Source organism: Dreissena polymorpha, chromosome 15 (genome assembly GCF_020536995.1).
Source record: "Dreissena polymorpha isolate Duluth1 chromosome 15, UMN_Dpol_1.0, whole genome shotgun sequence".
In the NCBI taxonomy this organism is placed as follows: Eukaryota; Metazoa; Mollusca; class Bivalvia; order Myida; family Dreissenidae; genus Dreissena; species Dreissena polymorpha.
The window spans coordinates 48,812,269-48,836,532 of NC_068369.1; the positions used below are offsets into that span (position 1 = coordinate 48,812,269).

The 24,264-nt window shown below is 35.9% G+C and overlaps 2 protein-coding genes across 4 annotated transcripts in view; both read left to right on the forward strand.

Annotated features, from left to right (window-relative positions):
• Positions 1-24,264, forward strand: part of LOC127860876 (uncharacterized) — a 183,560-nt gene that overhangs the window by 127,004 nt on the left and 32,292 nt on the right. The gene's annotated exons all lie outside the window — the stretch shown is intronic.
• Positions 1,388-24,264, forward strand: part of LOC127860877 (uncharacterized) — a 217,899-nt gene continuing 195,022 nt past the window's right edge. Inside the window, exons 1-2 of one of the 2 annotated variants that reach the window (XM_052399182.1) lie at positions 1,426-1,496; positions 1,629-2,006. In XM_052399182.1, the coding sequence (XP_052255142.1) occupies positions 1,669-2,006 (338 nt within the window). In that variant the 5' untranslated portion in view covers positions 1,426-1,496; positions 1,629-1,668. Of the gene's footprint in view, positions 2,007-24,264 lie in introns of both variants that reach the window. The other variant, XM_052399183.1, reaches the window with a different exon arrangement.

Sequence of the window (24,264 nt, forward strand, 5' to 3'; positions counted from 1 at the left end):
ATTCTATATATTAATAACTCTGATAACTTATAAAGATATTTCAATATACATGCATAGACAGTTTTCATAGGGATTTGTCCCTTTGCCTCCCATGTTGTGACTAATATTAAAACTTTCTAATTTTATCAATAATGCTTCAATAAGGTTTGATAAGCATTATTGATAAAATTAGAAAGTTTTAATATTAGTCACAACATGAGAGGCAAACGGGCAAATCCCTATGAAACAGTTGACCGTGATTTTCAAGAATCTTTAAATAATTTTAATTAATTGCTAATTGATGGTTAATAACCTTTCATATTACTTTACATAATTACCTTTTTGATAATAAACAACAAACGATGAATATTTTGACACCCATTATATTTGAAGTATGCAAAGCCGAAAAATATCAAGAGGGTCTGCTATATACGCTGTTTCATCATAAAATTAACACCATTTCTGTGTTATAATCAAGAGCTGAAATCGTTAATTTATTAAGCTTCATTAATACTAAGCTTTATTGATATGTCTCTAGAACAAAATACTACAATATATTCCATAAAAATATAATAATATGGCAAAGGAAATTCAATGGCCGGTTTCTAAACAAAAGCATAATCGCCAAGACCGTAGCATCAGTTCAGTGCGTTAGGAACGCGCGCTACTTTCTTCCGCCTTCATTCCTTAATTACTATCGTTTTTAAACATTTTTTTCTTTTGTATACAGTATTCTATTCTCCTAAGCAAGATGTAATTTTTAAAACTGAACTCCAAATATAAACGCTACAAATTGGTATTAAGTACGAACATGTCAACCGTAAATCTAGATTTTAAAACTCCAAAACGGTATGATATTTGCAAAAGTTTAAGTTATAACTCGCCGGGCTGTCGAAATCAGAAGAAAAACTTAATATATATTTATATATCTGTTTACTACGTATCGTAAGCTTTCTAATGATATATAATTTGTCAAAATCGGCCGAGAAATGAAACTAAAATTTAACAAAAGACGTGAGTGGGTACATCAAAATGTATAACCTCGGCGCTTCGCTGTACGCTAATTGTAAAAGATCGATAGCCACAACACGGTAAAACGCGCGGTGGTAAAACATAAAATGTGTATTTATTGTGTTTAACTCGCTATAAATCCATTAATAAAAACGGGAATATACAAAAAGTAATAATTTTTTAAATAGGAATTAATAAGCAACAAGATAAGGTATAAACCAATAAAATCGGATGAATAATTGTTGCATAAGATTGAATTTACTACAGTAAGGGTCAAATACTCGATTCATCTCCTATCAATATACAGAGTTACTGTTATCAGAACTGCATGGCTGGTATTGGCCAAGAGTGGCAAATCAGATAAGAGGTCTATCAGGGAAAGGGTTAAAGTAAACTGACACTGTACATGTTCTCACATGACAGTTTACATCGTGACGTAGTGAGACTGGTCACTAGTCCCACAAAACAATGCCGCAAAGAGCTTTTAGGGTTATACGTGAGACAAGGTTTTACAAGTTCACATAAGATTTTCTGAGTCATGTTATAAGTGGTAATTGTTGATCTTATATAACTAGTATATAATATATATGTATGTATCATATGTTAATATACTGATGCAGATTTGTTTGTAATTATAGTGTCAGAAAGTGACTTTGTTAAAACTACTTAATCTACAAAATGGCAACAAGTTCTCAGTCTTCAGTTGAGCCCAGTTCTAATGAAGTGAAGGACTATATTTGTAATGCCTGTGAAGACCAGAATAATGCTGAGACCAGTGCTGATTTCTATTGTAAACAGTGTGAACGATTTTATTGTGGAAACTGTATTGATCCACATGGTAAAGCCTTGGCTAAACATACTACATTTGGAAGGGTCGAAATAGATAAATGGCCAGTTTCAAAAAAGGTGGTGGATTTTCTACATACTTGTGATGTTCATAAGGAACATAAAATTGACCAATTCTGCAAACTGCACAAACAGCTGTGCTGCCCTCAGTGTGTATCTGATCAACACAGGTATGTACTCTTCAGCTGTTTAGTGATTATAACAATATGATTACACAAATTATTATATATTACAGACAGTTAGGCTTTTAAACCCATATTCATCATGATGTAAATCCAAAGAAAGAGTCTTAAATACAAAGTTCATGTTCAAATCCACTAACGGGTCTTTAAATTAAGAATAATTATTATGCTTATATAGGGAAATATTTTTTAATTTTGAAACTCACCATTTCAAAAAGCAAAAAAAATGCGAGAAGTATTAAAAACTTTAACATTTTTCTGTGAAAGGATGTTTTAAATGTTAATTTGCTGTCATTATGACCTTGAAATTTTCTGTTAAACACTCTACAATAGGATGACTCGTGATCATAAGAAAAAGAAAATAGAAAAAAATCAATGTTTACTTGTGGCTGGGCCAATTGGAAAAAAAAAATTCTGATTGCTCAAGATATAAAATACATAATTTTACCAAAGCAAAGAAATATCCTTTATTTCTGTTATAATTGATAACCAGTCAATAATACATTAAAAAATTTGTTCTTATGATTGGATCTGACAATATGTTGGTATCTAAGGACAATTATTTTAAACCATTCTTCAGGAAAATAAAAAACAATATGAATTCAAAGTAAAATTGCAAATAGCTCATCGAAGATAGGCCCTTAATGTTTATAACTTGTTTACCATTTCTTGTTTATGTTTTTTTCGCTTCTAGTTTTCCTTATGGGGTCTATAGGTTTACCCTACCAATCTTTATGTCGCTCTTCCTGTCCATCAGTCTGTATTTCCGTTGAACTAGATAATGAAATGTCTTGGAAAGAAACTGAAAATGCTTGCAAAAAAAGAAAAAAGTTAGTTTTTCCCAAATAAGACCTACAATTTCCAAAATGAACGTTTCCCAAAAATTATGTTTTGTAGATCTCAACATTTTGTTCATCTTCCATCCAGCTATATAAGTTCAACATTAGTGAATATAATACTCACAACACTTTTATTATCAATTTTGAAGCATTTTTCCGCACAAATCGAAAAGTTATTTTCATAAGCTTTGTTCCCATCTCTGCATAGCTTTTGTTGTTTATTTTTAATTAAAAAAAATCCCATATTTCATTCTATTTATTAACAGCTAAATTATGGAAACAAAAAACTAAAAGTAACTCTGCTCAGGTAAAAGAACCTAGGCCATTTGTTGAACAGCAACCTTTCCACTCCTATGGATAAATTATGTATGTGGCTCAACATTTTAAACATCAAAAAGGGCTAACCACAAAAAAGTCATCGCACTATAAGACTGTTAACTACCATGGAAATTATGAAAGCTGTGTCAGTTCATACAATTGAACTTGAAGTATTTTCATATAAAACAGGATGACAGGATTATGCATTTCCTAAGCAGTGTTCTGGTGAAGTTTCATAAAAGGCAGGGCAAATGTCTCATAGCTCATAATTATTTTACAAATGTTTTGAAACACAAACTAATAAACTTAAAGTTAATGTTTGTTATGATCGTCTAAAAGCTTACTCTTTTAGCTGAAAGTTTAGGACAGAATTTTGGAAGCTCCTTATATCATATGTGTCATACACTAATTATGACCATTAACTAAAGGAGTTGAGTATTTTACAAGCCAACGTCATCAATTACAAGGAATATGTGACCCTATAGTTTTCATGCAGCCAACATCAAAACCTTGGAAAATAATGCAAACAAGGCACAATACTGATGTATGTTTGAATCTACTGGTGGCGTTGTTGTAACCGTTACAACTGATGTTGTTGCAACTGTTGTGGGGATACCACTGTGATAGCCAGCAGTAAATTGTGGCTGTTACATGCTCGAATCTACTGTTGGCGTTGCAGTTACTTTTATGCTGAAGAGGTTTCAAACTTTCTGTCATCATTATGAACATTGGGTTCAATTAAAGGACTCCTTAAATTTATCTGTGAACTTTTTAATATATTTAATATGGATGAAAGACACAAGGAATTACCATGACCTATGTATCAAAGCATTTTTAGCTCATATAAAAAATCAATTATGAGCTATTGTCATCACATGAGCGTCCGTGTTGGCGGCGGCGTGTGCGCCAGAATCCGGTTAAGTTTTGTGTTTAAGTCCATTTTTCTCATAAACTATCAAAGCTATTGCATTCAAACATGGCACACTTACTAACTATCATGAGGGGACTGGGCAGGCAAAGTAATGTAACTTCCCTTCCCAAATAAGTGTGTAAAACTCGAGTTAAACACGGGTTTTATCCGTGTTAAACCAAGCGGTATTGGCAGTTGGTTTAAGTGGGTCTTTTTCGCTTACAACTTGGTTAAAACTGTGTAAAACACAGAAAACACTCACATATGTGGGTTTTGGTAAGTTGGTTTTTTGTGAGTTTTGGTATGCTGGTCTTTTGTGGGTTTCGGTATGTTGGTTTTTTGCGAGTTTTGGTATGTTGGTTTTTTGTGAGTTTTTGGTATGTTGGTTTTTTAACCAGGTTTTCTGAAGGAAAAAACTGGTTATTAGATTGGCAAATGCGGGCTGGCTGGCGGGCTGGCGGGCGGGCGGAACAAGCTTGTCCGGGCCATAACTTATATGTCGTTCATTGTCAGATTTTAAAATCATTTGGCACATTTGTTAACCATCATTGGACGGTGTGTCGCGCGAAATAATTACGTCGATATCTCCAAGGTCAAGGTCACACTTTGAGTTCAAAGGTCAAAAATGGCCATAAATGAGCTTGTCCTGACCATAACTATGTCATTCATTGTGAGATTTTAAAATCATTTGGCACATTTGTTCACCATCATGGGACGGTGTGTCGCACGAAAGAATCACGTCAATATCTCCAATGTCAAGGTCGCCACGACTAAAAATATATATTTTTTAAAAACAAACTTACAAAGAGAGTTAATTTTGTTTGTTCATTTCAAAAGTTCAGTTTGAGTTTTCTCCCTTTATCAGATTTTTTTTTCACAATGAAAACCTGGTTTTGTGACAATTTTGTCCCTTGTTGTGAGTTTTGGTATGTTGGTTTTTTGTGAGTTTAAAGTGGGTCTTTTTACCCAATTGGTTAAAACTAAGTAAAACACAGAAAAAACTCACATATGTGGGTTTTGGTAAGTTGGTCTTTTGTGAGTTTTGGTATTTTGGTTTATTGTGGGTTTTGGTATGTTGGTTTTTGTGAGTTTGAACTGACTGGCATTTCCACAGAATTCTGACCCCTTTTATACTTACAAAATTGAAAATTTGGTTAAGTTTTGTGTTTAGATCCACTTTATTCCTTAAGTATCAAAGCTATTGCTTACATACTTGCAACATTTACTAACTATCATAAGCGGACTGTGCAGGCAAAGTTATGTAACTCTGACAGGCATTTTTTGGGGCATTATTGCCCTTTTTTGACTTAGTAACTTTGAATATTTGGTTAAATTTTGAGGTTAGATCCACTTTACTTCTCAAGCATCAAGGCTTTTGCTTTCAAACTTCAAATACTTTCTTAGTATCATTAGGGTTCTGTACCTGGCAAATTGAATTTGACCTTGACCTTTGAATGACATTGACTCTCAAGGTCCATGTATTAAATTTTGCTAAAATTACCATAATTTCTTTATTTATGACCAGCCTTGATTCATACCATGACAAAACTACACTTACCTGACATACCACAATAGACTCTGCCCAAACCATCCTCCACGCCCCCCCCCCCAAATCCCCCCCCCATTTTTTCATTTTTTTGTTATTTTTTAAAAATCATCTAATAAATGACAACACCCCCACCTATAACCCCCTCTCAACCCCCCTATATCCCCCCCCCCCCCGAATTTTTAGCTCGGCTATTTTTGGAGAAAACCCGAGGTATTGTCATAGCCTCCTCCTTGTCCGCCGTCTGGGCGTCATGCTAAATCCTATTCATAAGCTCTTAAATTAAAGTGCTTCCACCTACAACTTTGAAACTTCATATGTACATGCACCGTGATGAGTTCTACACACCACACTGTGACCTCTATTACAGTGATAATTTTTCATTTTTAACCAATGAGTTTTAAAAGTTCACATGTGCTGAAACAATGAGCTTTTTCCAAAAACAATGATCTTTTTTGGTTTTTAAATAATTAATAAAAAAACTTGAAACATCAACGAATTTTTAATGATTCATAAACATTTTAATTTCTAAAAGTAAATGTTATAACTAAAAACACATAACATTAACACTGCAGAGTTCCGAGTTTGTTATAACTAAAAACACATAACATTAACACTGAGTTCTGAGTTAGTTATAACTAAAAACACATAAGATTAACACTGTGTTCCGAGTTCAATTCTTTGAATAGAGGCATTTAGGCAAAAACTTGTTCGAAATAGTAGGTGTACTTGCCTCGATGACGATCTCGGATGATGCTACATGTTTATTACTTTTGGCAATTCCAAATGCAGCCTTCAAAGTTAATTGATTTTGACAGGGTTTTAATTATTTGGGGTGGGATATTGACAGTTCAGAAAGTGAAAGCGGATGCGAACGTTTGGATGGTTCAATGTCGTCTTATTCAACTTATAGTTCACGCACAAAGCAGAGAACCATTATGAAATTCAGATACGAATTACATAGTATGACGTATTACACATATAGCCGGTGTTACAGTAGAAATCACCTTTTGCGCTCCGATAAAATGCGGAAAAATTCGGGCCGTGTTAAGTATTGACAAGTATCTTTCCGATTTTGTCTTTCTTCAGAATCAATGCGCTTTTTTAGACGCAGATATTTTTCTAACATGAAAAATAATAACTGTAATATAAAACTTTAACTTTGCCTTTAACAACATAGTGGTTCCACCTACAACTTTGAAACTTCATATGTACATGCACCTTAATGACTTCAAAACGCCACATCCATTTTTGGGTCACTTAAGGTCAAAGGTCAAGGTCACTGAGACCTCTAATATAAAACTTTAACTTTGCCTCTAACATCACATTGCTTCCACCTTCAACTTTGAAAAATTCATATGAAGATGTACCTTGATGCATTCTACAAGCCACACCCATTTTGGGTCACTAGGTCAAAGGTCAAGGTCACTTTGACCTCTAAAAAAACAACAACATTTTCTGACAAGCTTTCGCAGCTGGGGTTAGCCTGTGTCCTTTATAATTACCCTTTATAACAACAAGATGTACGCAACTGGATTTCAATTAAAACATTACAGAACTTAACTTCATAATCGTATGCTCACGTACGGGATTTCATTTAGCTAAGTCGTTATTCACACATAAATTCCTGTCAATGACATTGCATTACTATTTTCACCACAAAGTATTGTTAAATGGTTAATGCAGTGTGTTTTATTCAGCAAAACATAAAACAAACATAATAGTATGTTTACCGGTAAACATGAATGTGAGCAAAAATATTGCGGTCATGTTTTAGTCAATATTTTGACGATATAATTGAATTTGTAAGAATTACTAAGTGTGTTCTATTTTAGTATAGATGTCAGTGTGCCCAGTGTGTCATACAAATCAACCCAAAGCTTTGATACACATGTACAGTAATATTAACTGCTTTTTGTACTAAAATTGTGCAACCTTTATCTGTATATCATATGTAAGGGCAAAGTACAAATAGTTTAATCACCCCATGTTCTATAAATGGAAAACCAATAGATAAAGTCTGATACTATTTAAATTATCTTTCATTCACTTCACCTGTATGAATGATCTGTGGTAAAACGACCTGACATGAATAAACAGGTTAACTGTTAGAACATCCACAGAACATTTTGGGTTATCGTCCACATAATCATAGAAACATATTAGTTCAGATTGTTGACGTTAAATATTTATCTCAAACTAAGATAACTACAATATGGGATTGAATTTATCAGCTTAGTTAGGTATGAAAAGTATTTGTACTGTGATTTTACAAGCTCTGATTTGATTGTGGTGTATGCGGTCAGTACATGTAAAATTAAGTGCCTGTAAATGTTTTGATAACATTATTCATTTCATTCAAACCCAACACACAAACAATTGTCAGCTCAATTGGAGCAGTTGATCATCTATTGCAGAAAAATAGAATATGATGCAAACTGATGATCGCTAAACCTTGGCTGACAAGAAATTCACCGCTTGGACCGACAGGCTCACATTTTCCCAAAGACTGAGAAATCACATCCAACGTAGACATTTAAGGGGTCGAGAAAATAACATATAAATAAGCCATTTTCTGGGGTCCAATAACATCTGACATATGACCTACACTGACATGATGCTACATTTATACTGAGTTTATCCTATAAAAGACAGAATATGACCAAAAGATAAATATTTTGAGTTAAAACACATACAGGATTTTAAATGGTGTTTTTACAAATGATTATGACCTCATCTTTCCAACCATGCATACTTAAGAAAGTATGGTCATGCCGTTAACTGAAATACAACTTAACACTCTCTTTATAGAAAGACATAATTTATTTGAATATTTGTAACTTTTATGTTTCCTCAGGAAGTTTTCTCATATTGTGTTGTGTTTATAGAAATCAAGAGTGTATACATGCAATAATTATTGATATTGTATAAATACATCATTGAGTGTATTTAAAATCTACGCTTGATATATTTAAACGAACTTGATCATTAAACAAAAATGAGTATGTTTCGAGTAGTTTGTTGTCACATGGGTATCAGGTTGTTTAGCTCTCAACCAATTTCGCCCTAGGTCTTTGGCTTATTAGCTCATCTATTTAAAAAAAATAATATAAGCTATTCCTTATAACCTTGGCGTCGGCGTCCGGTTTAGTTTTGCGTTAAGATACACTTTTCTCATATAGTATCAATGTTATTGCATTCAAACTTGGTGCACTTACTTACTATCATGAGGGGACTGGGCAGGCAATGTAAGATAACTCTAGCTTGCATTTTGACATAATTATGTGCCCTTTTATACGCCCGTATAAAATACGGGACGTATTATGTGAAACCCCTTGGCGGCGGGCGGGCGGCGGGCGGAAGGCATCACTTTGTCCGGACTCTAATTCAAATTGTATTCATCCGATCTTCACCAAACTTGGTCAGCAGTTGCATCTAGTTGATATCTAGGCCAAGTTCGAATATGGGTCATGCCGGGTCAAAAACTAGGTCATAGGGTCAATAAGTGCATTTTCAAAGGGGCCACTTTGTCCGGACTCTATTTCAAATTGTATTCATCCGATCTTCACCAAACTTGGTCAGCAGTTGCATCTAGTTGATATATAGGCCAAGTTCGAATATGGGTCATGCCGGGTCAAAAACTAGGTCATAGGGTCAATTAGTGCATTTTCAACGGCGCCACTTTGTCCGGACTCTAATTCAAATTGTATTCATCCGATCTTCACCAAACTTGGTCAGAAGTTGTATCTAGACAATATCTAGGTCAAGTTCGAATATGGGTCATGCTGGGTCAAAAACTAGGTCACAGGGTCACTTAGTGCATTTCAAGCATTTAGCATGGTGTCCACTCTCTAATTGAAGTAGTTTTCATCCAATCTTCACCAAACTTGGTCAGAAGTTGTATCTAGACAGTATTTAGGTCAAGTTGGAATATGGGTCATTCCAGGTCAAAAACTAGGTCACAGGGTCACTTAAACCATTTCAAGCATTTAGCAAGTGCTCTCTAATTGAAGTAGTTTTCATCCGATCTTCACCAACTTTGGTCAGAAGTTGTGTCTAGACAATATCTACATGTAGGTCAAGTTCAAATATGGGTCTTGCCAGGTTAAAAACTAGGTCACGAGGTCCCGTAGTGCATTTCAAGCATTTAGCATGGTGTCTGCTCTCTAATTGAAGTAGTTTTCATCAGATCTTCACCAACTTTGGTCAGAAGTTGTGTCTAGATGATATGTAGGTCAAGTTCAAATATGGGTCATGGTAAAGTTATCAAGTTGTCCAAAGTCTTAAAACGGGCGTATCTTGTGACAGTTTGGCACTCTTGTTATTCTTAGAAAATTGAAAATTTTGGTTAAGTTTTGTGTTTAGGTCCATTTTATTCCTTAAGTAACAAAGCTATTGCTTTCATACTTGCAACACTTACTAACTATCATAAAGGGACTGTGCAGGCAAAGTTATGTAACTGTGACTGGCATTTTGACAGAATTATGTGCCCTTTTTATACTTATAAAATTAAAAATTTTGTTAAGTTTTGTGTTTAGGTCCACTTTATTCCTAAAGTATCAAAGCTATTGCTTTCATACTTGCAACACTTACTAACTATCGTAAGGGGACTGTGTAGGCAAAGTTATGTAACTCTGACTGGCATTTTGACGGAATTATGGGCTCTTTATACTTGAAAATTTGGTTTAGTTTTGTGTTTTGGTCCACTTTACCCCTATAGTATCATAGATATTGCTTTCATACTTGGAACACTGGCAATGTATGGGGACAGTAAAGGACAAGTTGCATAACTCTGGTTGCATTTTTACGGAATTATGGCCCTTTTTTGACTTAGTAACTTTGAATATATGGCTTCATTTTGTGTTTAGACCCACTTTACTTCTGAAGTATCAAAGCTATTGTTTTTTAAACTTTAAATACTTTCATGCTATCATGAGTGTACTGTACCTGGCAAGTTGAATTTTACCTTGACCTTTGAATGACCTTGACTCTCAAGGTCAAATTATTAAATTTTGCTTAAATTTCCATAACTTCTTAAATTATGATTAGATTCGATTGATACTTTGGCAAAACATTTCTAACCTGACATACCACAATTGACTCCGTCCAAACCATCCCCCACGCCCCTCCCCATCCCCCCCCCCTCAATCCTCCCACCCCATTATTTTTGTATTATTATTAAAGATCATCTAATAAATTACCACCACACCATCACACTATACCCCCCACCCCCACCCCCAAAAAATAATGTTTATGCCCCCAGTAAGGTGGCATATAGCAGTTGAAATGTCCGTCAGTATGTCAGTCAGTCTGTCTGTCCGTCCGAAAAACAAAATTGGCCATAACTTTTTCGCTTTTTAAGATAGCAACTTGATATCTGGCATGCATGTGTATCTCATAGAGCTGCAAATTTTGAGTTATGAAAGGTCAAGGTCATTTTTCAAGGTCAAATGTCAAATATATGGTGTCTGTTCGTCCGAAAACTTTAACATTGGCCATAACTTTTTCAATATTGAAGATAGCAACTTGATATTTGGCATGCATGTGTATCTCATGGAGCTGAACATTTTAAGTTGTGCAAGGTGAAGGTTAAGGTCATCCTTCAAGGTCAAATGTCAAATATATGGCGTCTGCCCGTCCGAAAACTTTAACATTGGCCATAACTTTTTTAATATTGAAGATAGCAACTTGATATTTGGCATGCATGTGTTTCTCATGAAGCTGCACATTTGAGTGGTGGAAGTTTAAGGTCAAGGTCATCCTTCAAGGACAAAAATACAAAATAAAAAGATCAAAGCAGCGTTCTCATGAAGCTGCAAATTGTGAGTGGTGGAAGTTCAAGGTCATCCGTCAAGGTCAAAGGTAAAAAAACAAATAAAAATTTCAAAGCGACGTTATCATTAAGCTGCACATTTTGAGTGGTGGAAGTTCAAGGTCAAGGTCATTCTTCAAGGTCAATGTCATCCTTCCCAGAATGGTGAAAAAACACTGCCAGGTGCATCACATTTAAATGCCAGACAAGATGTTCAAAGTTTATATTGGCAAGTTTAGTTTAGTTTAAACCTATTTATTTTAGCTCGATTGCATCGAAAGCCTTAGGCTTATATAAACGGTCTCGAGTCCGTTTCCTGGGGCCTAAAACCAGTACTAGGTGTCTTTGATCTAAAGGGAGATCTAAAGAAGGCTCAAACGGTGGGGATCGAACCCGTGACCTCCTGGTCGCTAGGCGGACACCATATCCATTACACCACGGCGACCTTTTTGGCAAGTTCTTTCAGCAAGCTTTTATGATAGTTAGGGAAAGGTGGACATTATTAATGCCCGCGGATCGAACGATCGGGGGGAATATTGGTTTTGACCTGTCTGCCTGTCATTATGTCCCAAAACTTTAACCTTGCTGATAAAATGAAAAATCTTGGGTCTATGTTCTTTAAACTTCACATGTGCATGCATCTCATTGATATCTACAATCAAACATGGTTTGAGGTAACAAGGTTAAAGGTCAAGGTCACTGTGACCTTAACATTCAAAATATAACATTGTTTCTAAAATAGCTGCCGTGCGGCTTCAAAGCGTAGTAAGGGGCATTGTGTTTTCTGAAAGACAGTGGCGGAGCTCTTGTTTTATCGGGCTTTTATGGTTATAAGGGATAATAAGGGAATTATATTTTTAGCTCATCTATTTTTTGAAAAAAAAAAATGAGCTATTGTCATCACCTTGGCGTCTGCGTTGGCGTCCAGTTAAGTTTTGCATTTAGGTCCACTTTTCTCAGAAAGTATCAATGCTATTGCATTCAAACTTGGTACACTTACTAACTATCATGAGGGGACTGGGCAGGCAAAGTTAGATAACTCTGGCGTGCATTTTGACAGAATTATGTGCCCTTTTTATACTTAGAAAATTGAAAATTTGGTAAAGTTTTGTGTTTAGGTCCACTTTATTCCTACAGTATCAAAGCTATTGCTTTCATACTTGCAACACTTATTAACTATCCCCCCCCCCCCCGAATTCCCACCTATTTTTTTTAAGATCATCTCACAAATGCCCACCACACCCTCACACTATTCTCCCCCTCCCCCCACACCACCCCCTCAATTTTTTTTTAAACGGTTAAAAAACACAAATATTTATTTTTATTATTTTATTTTTGAAATACCGTCCAACCATCGCACCCAAGAATCCCCTCCCCCCACCACCCCCCTCCACCCAACTTCTTTTTTGCATTTTTTTTCGCATTTTGGAAGATAATGTAATAAATGTCCACACCCCACACTATACACCCCTCTTCACTCCACCCCTCCGTCCTTTGATATTGAAATTGAGAGTCCCTTCACCTTTAAAAAGAAAATAGATGAGCGGTCATCACCCGCAAGGCGGTGCTCTTGTTGTTGATAAGCATGATTATAAAGTGACAAATATAACATTATTTCATAACACTGTCACGCTTCAGTTTTACTGGTCATTAATTATTTATCAATGCTGTGATTAAAATGATGTAAATATCAAAAGTTGGTATTTCTAATCTTCTGGACAACTGGCTTTGTTGACAAGACAGTTAGTATTAAACAGTTTCCTGTAGTTTTTTACATTGAATTTCTCAATAACTCTGTTAGAAATTTCTGTAAACAAATCGATGCGTTGCAATAGCTGCGTCTATGACTTAAAGCAGCTTGTAATAGACAAGTGTGACATGTATATTAGTAAGAAAAAATCAAATACCAATAATTACGTGCCACAAAACAATCATGATAAACAAAGTAGATGCAGGTTTGTTGGAGTCAACTAAATGGGAATGTTTTCTATTAATCAAGAGATTCTTTTATGAAAGTATATTTTTCAAATGAAATCAAGAGCATTCAAAAGCACTCTTGAAAAAGCATGATACATGAAAGTGACTTCTGCTTAAAAGCAAGTATTAGATACTCATTTCATGTTGTGGCATTTCTGCCCTTATGTAAATCTATTGGTTCTCAAAGTTTGTTTAAGTCGCGTTGTGTAATTTTTTGTTTTGACTTAAACGTTCCAGGTTCGTTTAACTACCCATCAAGTTTGCAAAGTTATAAGGCAACAAGTCTTTTTGTAGAATATACCAACTTTTATTCTTGTATAAATGATCGTATAGATTATATTGTTCTGTATATTTAATATCCTTATTAAATAATTGATACTAGATAGAGACAAAAATAAACAAGATACTTCAACACAAATATAATCCGTTCAATAAGTAAATGTCCAAATGTCCGTCTCTCTTGCACTATCCCGTGAAGGCGTTAAATTGGGATGTTTACTGTGGGCTACCAAAAAGGCACGGCTCGAAGTTCATTAAAAAATACCACGCTTTTATACTAATTCTCATATAAATGCTTATATAAACAGTCACGTTGTAGAAAAACGTGATGGTCTCAGCCAGTAAACAAAACACTCCAACAACTTGTCAAGATTGTATCTTAAACCCAGTCAACAGCAGTTCATGTCCGCTTCCGACGGAACACAGTTTAAATTAAGTTCAGTTAATTTGGTCTGTGTCTTTGATGTCCAATTTATGACCTTGTCAATGTATGAACCCAGTCTACAACTCTTCGGTAATTTAAATAAACGAAAAGCGCCGTTAGGTTTAAGAGACCAACAAATCACGCCACGCTGACGCAGACGTATCGGTACGGCCAGATTTTTTTTCGTAAATACGTAAAATGGATATTAATGTCGTAATTGTACGTCCAGTTTATAAAAATAAAAGCATAAATCTTCATGAAAAAGGCGTATTAACGGCCGTACGGCCCTTATCTGTAGCTCAGACGTATCTAAGTGGTAAAGGGTTAACATTGTTTTTATTGGGAATTATATACATATAAGTAGTGGTATTAATTACAATATAAGGTAATTCATTACAAAATGGAGTCAATGAGATTGCATTAATACATTTAGCACAAAGTCTCAGCAAATGGTTATTGTAGTGTGTTTAAGTCAGAAATAAAATGAAATTAACATAATTAATTAGGCTAAAACATTAACATAAATAAAACATATATAAATTTGCAGCCATTTTTCAGTTAATACTGGTACAATATAAATTTTACTGTAAGAACTACTTGACTAGTTATAGTTATATTTTTTTCCTGGTGTCATTGTGTCTAATGTGAAATGCAATCAACCGAAAGATTGAAATTACAGGCACAATAATATTAAATGATTCCTGGACTAATATTTTGCAACCTGTATCTGTATTCATGCATAAGGACAAAGTACAAATGGTTCAAGAATATTATTTTCTAACGAGAGCGCAGATGGCGCTGAAAGCATAGTTGCAAGATACAGGGAAGTTGCTGCTGAAGTAAATGTTTAGGTCAAAATATACTAAATAGTTTCCTTATATGTTTCGATGTAAAAGCGACAACTTTGAGCGAAAATAAATACAACATTTTGCACATAGAGACCCCCATAACCATACCTTTTCTTGACGGGCATTCTTAGCTGAATCGATTTAAGCAATAAAAAAGATATGTCATGTTCAAACCAAAAAAGAATTCGACTTAAATCGAAATCGACTGTTTTTGCACCTTTTTTTCGGCCGTTTGCTAGTGGATTGTAACCTTTTGCAGTGCCATTTTTTACTTTAATCTCCAACTTTATCCTATTTCAGGGATTTAGTAGTGAACACCTATGCTTACCCTATCAATATCTCCAAACGATGAAACCAGAACAACAGTATAAAGTGTATAACATGCATTCGAGGAAAATATGATGATTTGTTTAGAGAGTACAGCCCTTTGTGACTCGATTATTTAGTATATTGTGACCTTAACGATTTCTGACATCACGAGTCGCCCCCCTTGTTGTTGCTACCAAAATGTTCTATTTTTAGAAACGGGAATTCTAAAAAGTGACGAATGTGAATGGTTACAAAATGACATAATTATGAAAATAAATACGTAGAATTACATTATTTCACGCATACCATTATGCAACCATCCGTTTTCTTGTCCGACTTGATACATTTACAGCTTTCCATTTAATATTTTACAGATGCCACATTTAAACCGTTAGCTCTACTCGTAACGTTAATTTCTGGCTCAAAGTAAATCATTTTAACTTCAATTAACACATCTTTATTCCTTTCAAACTCTACTTCATCAAATCCATAGAAAGGCAGGTCAAAATCCATGTCATAAATCAGAAAACATTCATCGTACTCCGCCATTTTTTACACATTTTCAAAGAATAAAAGTGCTTTATGCCCCACTTCCTGCTGAGAATATGATAATTTATAATTAACCGATGAAATGTTACATATCCTTAAACCAGGGCCTAATGAATTCAGTTATGTAAACATTTGACCTCTCCCAGAACAGTAAACAAAGGAAATAGAAATTAGATGAGGTCATTATCAACAAGAACAGAATTGTTTTACGAACGAAATTTGTTTTAGTTTCTTAGAAGTTTTTGTCACGTAAAACGGTCTTAGAAAAATTCACTAAAAATGGTGTCAGCAATATTCTTGGAAGAAAACGTTAGAAGAACGTTTCAAAAAAAAAATTGTAAGAATTACCATATACTATATTAAATAGATATTTCGTCTGATTTTGATCCGGTAAGGCTTCATAATGGTCAACCGTTCCATGTCGGTTTTCGAAATGTAGCTTATACCTTAAGCATAGGTGCGTTGCACCTATGCTAAACATGGCAAAATCAACAGATAATGTGAGATGCTAGTAACATTATCTTACCTTCACTTCACCTAATGATATGCATTATCTCATGTTGTTAAATCAAGTAACATGAATACATGTAGACAGGTAAAATATTAGAACATTAGTACAGTAAGGGTTATCGTCATCTTTGATCAGATTGTTGACTTTTAATATTTGTCTTAAATTTAGTTAACTTTAATATATGATTGAATCAGCTACATTTAAAACACTTTTCATACAGTATTGTGATGTTAACATATTCTGCAATTTAAATGTGGAGTGTATGTCACCAGTACTACTACATGAATAATACAGCAATCAGATCAATGTGTTGGCTGCATATTACAACAATCAGGTCAATGTGTTGGCTGCATAATACAGCAATCAGGTCAATGTGTTGGCTGCATAATACAGCAATCAGATCAATTTGTTGGCTGCATAGTAAAACATTCAGGTCAATGTGTTTGCAGCATAATACAACAATCAGGACAATGTGTTGGCTGCATAATACAGCAATCAGATCAATTTGTTGGCTGCAAAGTAAAACATTCAGGTCAATGTGTTTGCAGCATAATACAACAATCAGGACAATGTGTTGGCTGCATAATACAGCAATCAGATCAATGTGTTGGCTGCATAATACAGCAATCAGATCAATGTGTTGGCTGCATAATACAGCAATCAGATCAATGTGTTGGCTGCATAGTAAAACATTCAGGTCAATGTGTTTGCTGCATAATACAACAATCAGGACAATGTGTTGGCTGCATGATACAGCAATCAGGTCAATGTGTTGGCTGCATAGTAAAACATTCAGGTCAATGTGTTCTTTTCATTATACAACTATTCACCCCACCACCCCAATCACTTCCACCCACTTACACCACCCACCACCACCGCCATCACCCCACCACCACCACCAGCTAGCACTAACCACCACCCACCACCCTAACCACCACCCACCATCACCACCAACACCCACCATCACCACCATCACTGTCAGCACCAACCATTAAAGCAACCACCAACACCACCACCACTAACCACCCACCCACAACCCACCCACCACCACACCTACCACCACCCACCACTGCCACTCACGACTACCAACACCACCACACCCAACACATCCGCCATCACCCCACCCCAACACACCACTAACCACCCACCCGCCACTCCACACCCCACCATCACCACCACCACCATCGCCATCAACAACCACCAACCCCACCACCACCACCAACACCACCTACCACTAACCACCACCCACCATCACCATCACCACTTCCATCACCAACCATTAACACCAACACCAGCCACCACTTACCATCACCCACCACCAACACCACACACCACCACTCAACCACCACTGCCACTCACCGCTACCACCACCACCACCAACAACCATAACCGCCATCACTCACCACCACCACCCACCACTTACCACCACCCACCACCACCAACCATCACCACAACCACCGCCATCACCAACCACCACCACCACTAACCAACATACACCACCACCACAACTGCCACTCACCACTACAACCACCACCACAACACACCACAACCGCCATCACCCAACACCACCCACCACTTACCACCTACCACCACCACCCACCATCCCCACCACCACCGCCATCACTAACCACCACCACTAACCAACACCCACCACCACCACCACCGACCACCACTGCCACTCACCGCTACCACCACCACAGCCACCCACCATCACATCTGCCACCCACCACCTACCAACTTACACCCACCACAAACCATCACCACCACCCACCACCACCAACCACCACTGCCACTCACCACCAACACAGTCCACCTGCACCCACCACCACCACAACCACCCACCACCGCTGCCACACACAGCCACCACTGCCACCCATCACCACCACCCACCACCACCACCCACCGCCACCACCACAACCCATTACCACCACCAACACCCACCACCACCAACACCGACCACCAACACTACACCTGACCACAACTACCATCACCATATTTGACATTGCTTCTGTCTGGTCCAAAATAAGACTTAAGGTGAAATAAGTTCATCGAGGGAGTATATAGAAATCATTTTTGTTGATAATTAGTTTCGTTTGAAGTTATACCACTTTGTTTTTAATCCCTGAGGTAAACATTGGCACCCCACTGAGGTTCACTTGCTTGTCTTACATGTATAAGTTTATAATAGAGCAAACACTTAAACAATTATTCTTTGAAATTCTAAGGCAGAGGATTATGGCTTTTGGCCTGTATCATTGTATTGTGTACCAAGTTTCTTCAAAAATCTTCCCTTAAGTAAAGACTGGCCATGCCCAAGGGTGAATAAATTTATATAGACTTACATATTTAAAAAAAAATTGGTACTTTTCACTCAAACATTAAGGCTTGGAGTATATATTTGTTGTTGAACATCGTATGGTGGTCCTCTAACAACTTTGTTAAAATCATGCGTCTGGGGTTAAAATGATCCCTTCCCTCGGGGGGAACCTGTGTTATTATGTGTATGTAGTGAAAACTTTGAAAATATTATTTTCTGAAAAATTAAAGCCCTGTGGCTTGTTGTTTGGCATGTAACGTCTTATAGTAGGCCTCTGCTACAGCTGTTTAAATCATGCCCATTGGGTCAACACTTACCACGCTCCAGAGATCAAAACATATTTAAAATAACTTGTATAGTAAGTATTGATAATTATTTCTACTTTTAACTGCAAGGGTCAGGGGTTTATGTTAGGTGCGCAGGTCAAAGTCACAAATGACACTTGAAGTTTATGAGTATCGCACCTTTGTTTTCTCAATGTCTTATATTTAAATTCAGATGTTAATCTTACCTTACTGCCTGTTAATGTGTGTGCCAATTGGAGCTTGCTTGGGTACAAAATAAAATTAGGTGGTAAACAGCAATATGGTTGCACTATACAAGGGATGTGGTATTTCCCTAGCAACCAGACAGTCTTGGGTCATACTTCATTTTGGCAGCTTCTTCAAAGACACCAAGCACAGTTTTTTTTCTTTACAGGAAACAGAGTGTCTTAATTAAGCTTTGGGCTTTTCAGCAATCAAGCTAAAATATAGAGACACTCAACAGTATAAATATATATGTTGTGTGCTTTACCCAAGAAGTCAAAGAAAAAAACTAGATGGTGTTTTTACTTCTAGAATCATTAAATAATTAGATAAAAGGTGAAAGTTGTAATTGTAAGAAAATGTCAAGTTGTAACTTTAGCCAATCTCTTGGAAAAATGACATTTCTGCTAGCCAAATAATTATGGTCAGTCTTTGTCTGCTTTTAATTGTTATACATTTTCTGAATTATTTTAAGCAGCATATTCAGAAGACCTTTTGAATACTATTCAGGCTTACATGCACCCTGCTTAAAAAAAAGAAAACTAGTGTGTTTTTAATACATTAGCTAGACTGGCTCATTCAATGTATTAAATATTGCATCACACAGATGTGTTGTCATTTAATGTGTCTATAACATTATCTCTAAACATCTTTTATTTATCTTTATATACAATAAGAAAACAAAGAAAATCAAATCTTAATACTGTTCAGTTCATATGTGTTTTAACTTGTATGGTGTCCTATATTGGGAACATTTGTTCCAATTGGCATAAGGTTTTCATAGGTAAGATAACACTTTGTAGTTTAATTACTAAGCATAACAGTTAAAAACAGTTCTTTGCTTAAGCAACATTTCTTTTAATCTGTGTTAGACATTTAGCCTCCTTCACTTAAACATAAATTTCAGTCCATGTATCAATATACACTAAAACTCAATACATTTGGTCTTGCTCATCAATCTGTTTAACATTATCTAAATGTCAACTTTGTATCTTCCTTGCCACAGTTTGACAGATAATACAGTACAAACTCTTTAAAGGACCACCCATCATAACGACCAACTGGCTATTTCGACAACCGTTTTAAATCCCGAAGTGTTCCTTCTATACTTGATTGGTTGATACACTCACTTAATGAACCAACCTGCTTACATCTTTTATGACCACTTTAATCAGTACCAATCAAAATGTTTTATCATAATTGACACCTACCAAGCGACTAGTTACTTTCACTAAATTTGGGGTTTTGGTTCAATAGGAATTGTGTACGACGTCATTGTGACCCAATTAACAAGAACAGTATTGCATTTACTGTGAGGTGTTAGATTTTTCAGCCCTTGTTTTTGTTGTGATTCTTTAATTCTTGATTGAAAATGAATTAATATGATCGAACAATGTATGTGTCATTTGGTTATTGTTTGGTACACACTTTAAAGATTAAAGACGGCCAATAATTTAACAGTTAGGATTATTGTGTAAGAATGTTTTGTTGATGATTGATATAAAAATGGCCTGTATGCCATACTGTTATTCAAATTGGTTAAGCAAACACTGAAAGAGTTGTTTTTAAAAGAAAAGATTGATTAAATCAACACGAGTAATGGGAAATTCCATGGGCAGTGGGCCATTTAATGGGTATTGGAAAGAAGGAGGTGTGTCATTTTTTATTTTGTTCCGTTCCTCCAAAACATTATTTAATCGGCTCTGTTTGCTTTTTTTTATAGTTGAACATTTATCTGTTTTATAAAATGCGTATGCAGCTGATAACCTATTAACAATATTGTGACAACAAAACTTGTTCATAAAAGTTGTTCCCATTTTGTTTCATTATTTTCTACTGTATATTGTTGTGTCAACTGAATCAGTGACTCTTTGTATCAGCATTAACCATCGAAAAATTTACGCTTTACAATTAGAAATTGTTCGTTATGAGAAACTTTCCTGTTTAAGCTATGCTAAAGTTCATGCAAACAGACTTACGTTCATTGAATATTGAACCATTTGTAGTATCGGTCCATCATGGAAACTCAGCAATTAAGACTACCTTGCTGTTTAGACCACTTTTAAAAAGTCCCGCATGTGGTTTTAATATCTATAAGGTTTCACTGTATATTCAATATTCACGTGACCCAATAGTCCAATTACAGTAACCATGTTCACTGCTATCAGACCGTTGAATGTCATTTGAGAATTAAGTTGGTTTATGTTCAGTTCAAACAATTGAGGTTCATCTTGATTTCTAATCAAGACAGAATTCGTGATTGCTTGACTGTTTTAATACACAAACAATTAAATTTGGTATTTTCTGGACTATTTTTTTCAATTCACAGATATACTTTAAAATTAAGAATTTGCCTTTAAACAAATTGTTACGTTTTGTTTACTAAGTCAATTATTAAAATGGCAGCATTTTATATTGCTCCTCTTGCCATAGGCTCTGATGAAGTTAAGGATTAATTGTATTTGTTCGTCACGCAAAGAGCAAGCAAATGCAGATTTTTACTGCAAAACATGTTTGAAACTTTATTGTGGGAAATGTATTCAGTTGCATGATAAGTGGTTTAAAAAACATTCATCGTATGGAAGGAATGACATGAAAGAATGGCCAGTTTCGAAACAGGTGGAGGAATTTCTATTGAAGTGTCAAGCGCACAAGGACGACAAAATTGAGATGTTATGTGATGACCACAGTCAGTTGTGCTGCACAAAGTGTGCCTTCAATGATCACAGGTATTGCTGAAATACTTAAAATGGCACATAAATGTGTTTAGAAATCAATTAACTATATAATGTCACAATTTTAATGAGAATTAAGTATTGTCAAGTTTGCAATTTTGATTTATCGTATTTTAACAAACACATTTTTTCCTGATTTTTTTTGTGAAAAGTATCAAATACAATGAAATTAATTACGACTACACTTTCTTTCAAATTTTTGGAAATGACTTATGAAATTAATTTGAAATTGTGTCTTTTCTGGACTTGTTATTTGTATTCACAGAAATACTGTATAATTAAGAAATTTCCTGAACTTCTTATTCATGGGAGTTTAATATTTCCTATGATGGCATTTATAACCTGTGTCCTTAAAGCGGGTATATACCATTTTTTATATGTGTTAAATTGTAATATATTGATAAAATATGTTACAATAACACAAAATAGGCAAGAACAATTATACATTAAAGCCGAATTTCATAAAATGCAGCAAAGACAAATTAGCGCCCCGAGCCGATAGTGACGTACATATTTTCCTACAATAACCGAAGCATTCGTCTTTGTATTATAAACCGTTAAACTACGAGGGGTGTTCCAGAAGTTCGTGGATTTTCGCTATAACTTATTAGTTTGCTGGTAAGTCAATGAAATTTACATATTATACAAACCAATTATTAAAGACTTTATATATAAGCTAAAATTGCATGAATTTCATAAAGCGCGTTTGAAACGCGTTGCCATAGAGACCTCAGTAACGACATGCAGCGCACGCGTGTATTTTATTATAAGTATGAGCGTTACTAGAATTTAAATTTGGTTTAAATGTCGTTGATAAACAGAATTTACGGCAAATTTCACGTTACAGCGCCTAAGTCCTCCTTACAGCCCGGATTTGGCCCATATGGACTTCCGCATCTTCCCGGAAGTTAAATCACAGTTGCACTTTGCAATTTAAACAGGAACTTACAAATGCAGCAAAGCGAATCGTGTCGTCTTTTGACGCTGACTGGTATAGAGACACTTTTGACAAGTGGATTTCCCGACACATAAAGTGCATTTGCGTTGGAGGTGATTATGTGGAAAAGATTTGACAGTTGTTAACTTCATAACGTCATTGACGTTGAACTGAAACGTTACACGTGCATCGGTGTGCGCATTGTGCACATGTTTAAATCTCTGATATATATTTATTGTTTTATGTATTTCCATGATATTTGGAGAGTATATTTGGAAAGGACGAAATATTCTTAACATGCTATTTGTTTGTCCATTTATGTCACCAAATGAAAGTTATAGCGAAAATCCATGAACTTCTGGAACACCCCTCGTAAGTTTAGATGCACATCGTACATGTATGGTATACATGCTGGCGAATACGGCTGTACAGCCGTTTTCAATTTCAGAATGAAATATCTGGCTTATTTCGCATTTTTCGACACATGTTCTTCTTAACTTTTATTATCCCCACGCTTTTTGAAAAAAAGGTGGGGATATTGTGGTTATCTCCGCCGTCCGTCCGTCCGTCCGTCCGTCCGTCCGTCCGTCTGTCTGTCTGTCTGTCTGTCTGTCTGTCTGTCCGTCCTGGCCACTATCTCCTCCTACACTAAAAGCACTAGAACCTTGAAACTTACTTACATGGTAGCTATGAGCATATTTGCGACCCTGCACTATTTGGAATTTTGATCTGACCCCTGGGTCAAAAGTTATAGCGGTTGGGGTGGGGCCACGTCAGAAATTATCACTCATTTTTTTAGGTTATTTTACATTTACTTCTTTATTTCTACACCGATTCACTTCAAATTGATACTGGACCTCTCTTATGACAATACGGTCAATCTCAACCATGCATGGCCCCATTCCCAACCCTGGGGCGCCCCGCCCACATAGGCCACACCCACCAAAAATTTCCATTTACTATAATTTTTTCATTTCTACACGGATTCACTTCAAATTGATACTGAACTTTTGTTATGACATTAGGGTCAATCTCAACTATGCATGGCCCCAATCCCAACCCTGGGGCGCCCGCCCACATAGGCCACACCCACCAAAAAATTCCATTTACTATAATTTTTTCATTTCTACACGGATTCACTTCAAATTGATACTGAACTTCTCTTATGACATTAGGGTCAATCTCAACTATGCATGGCCCCATAACCAACCCTGGGACCCCGCCTACATAGACCACACCACCCAAAATTGCCTTTACTATAATTTCTTCATTTCTACACCGATTCACTTCAAATTGATATTGAACTTCTCTTATGACAATACAGTCAATCTCAACTATGCATGGCCCCATTGCCAACCCTGGGGCGCCCCGCCCACATAGACCACACCTACCCAAAATTGCCTTTTAC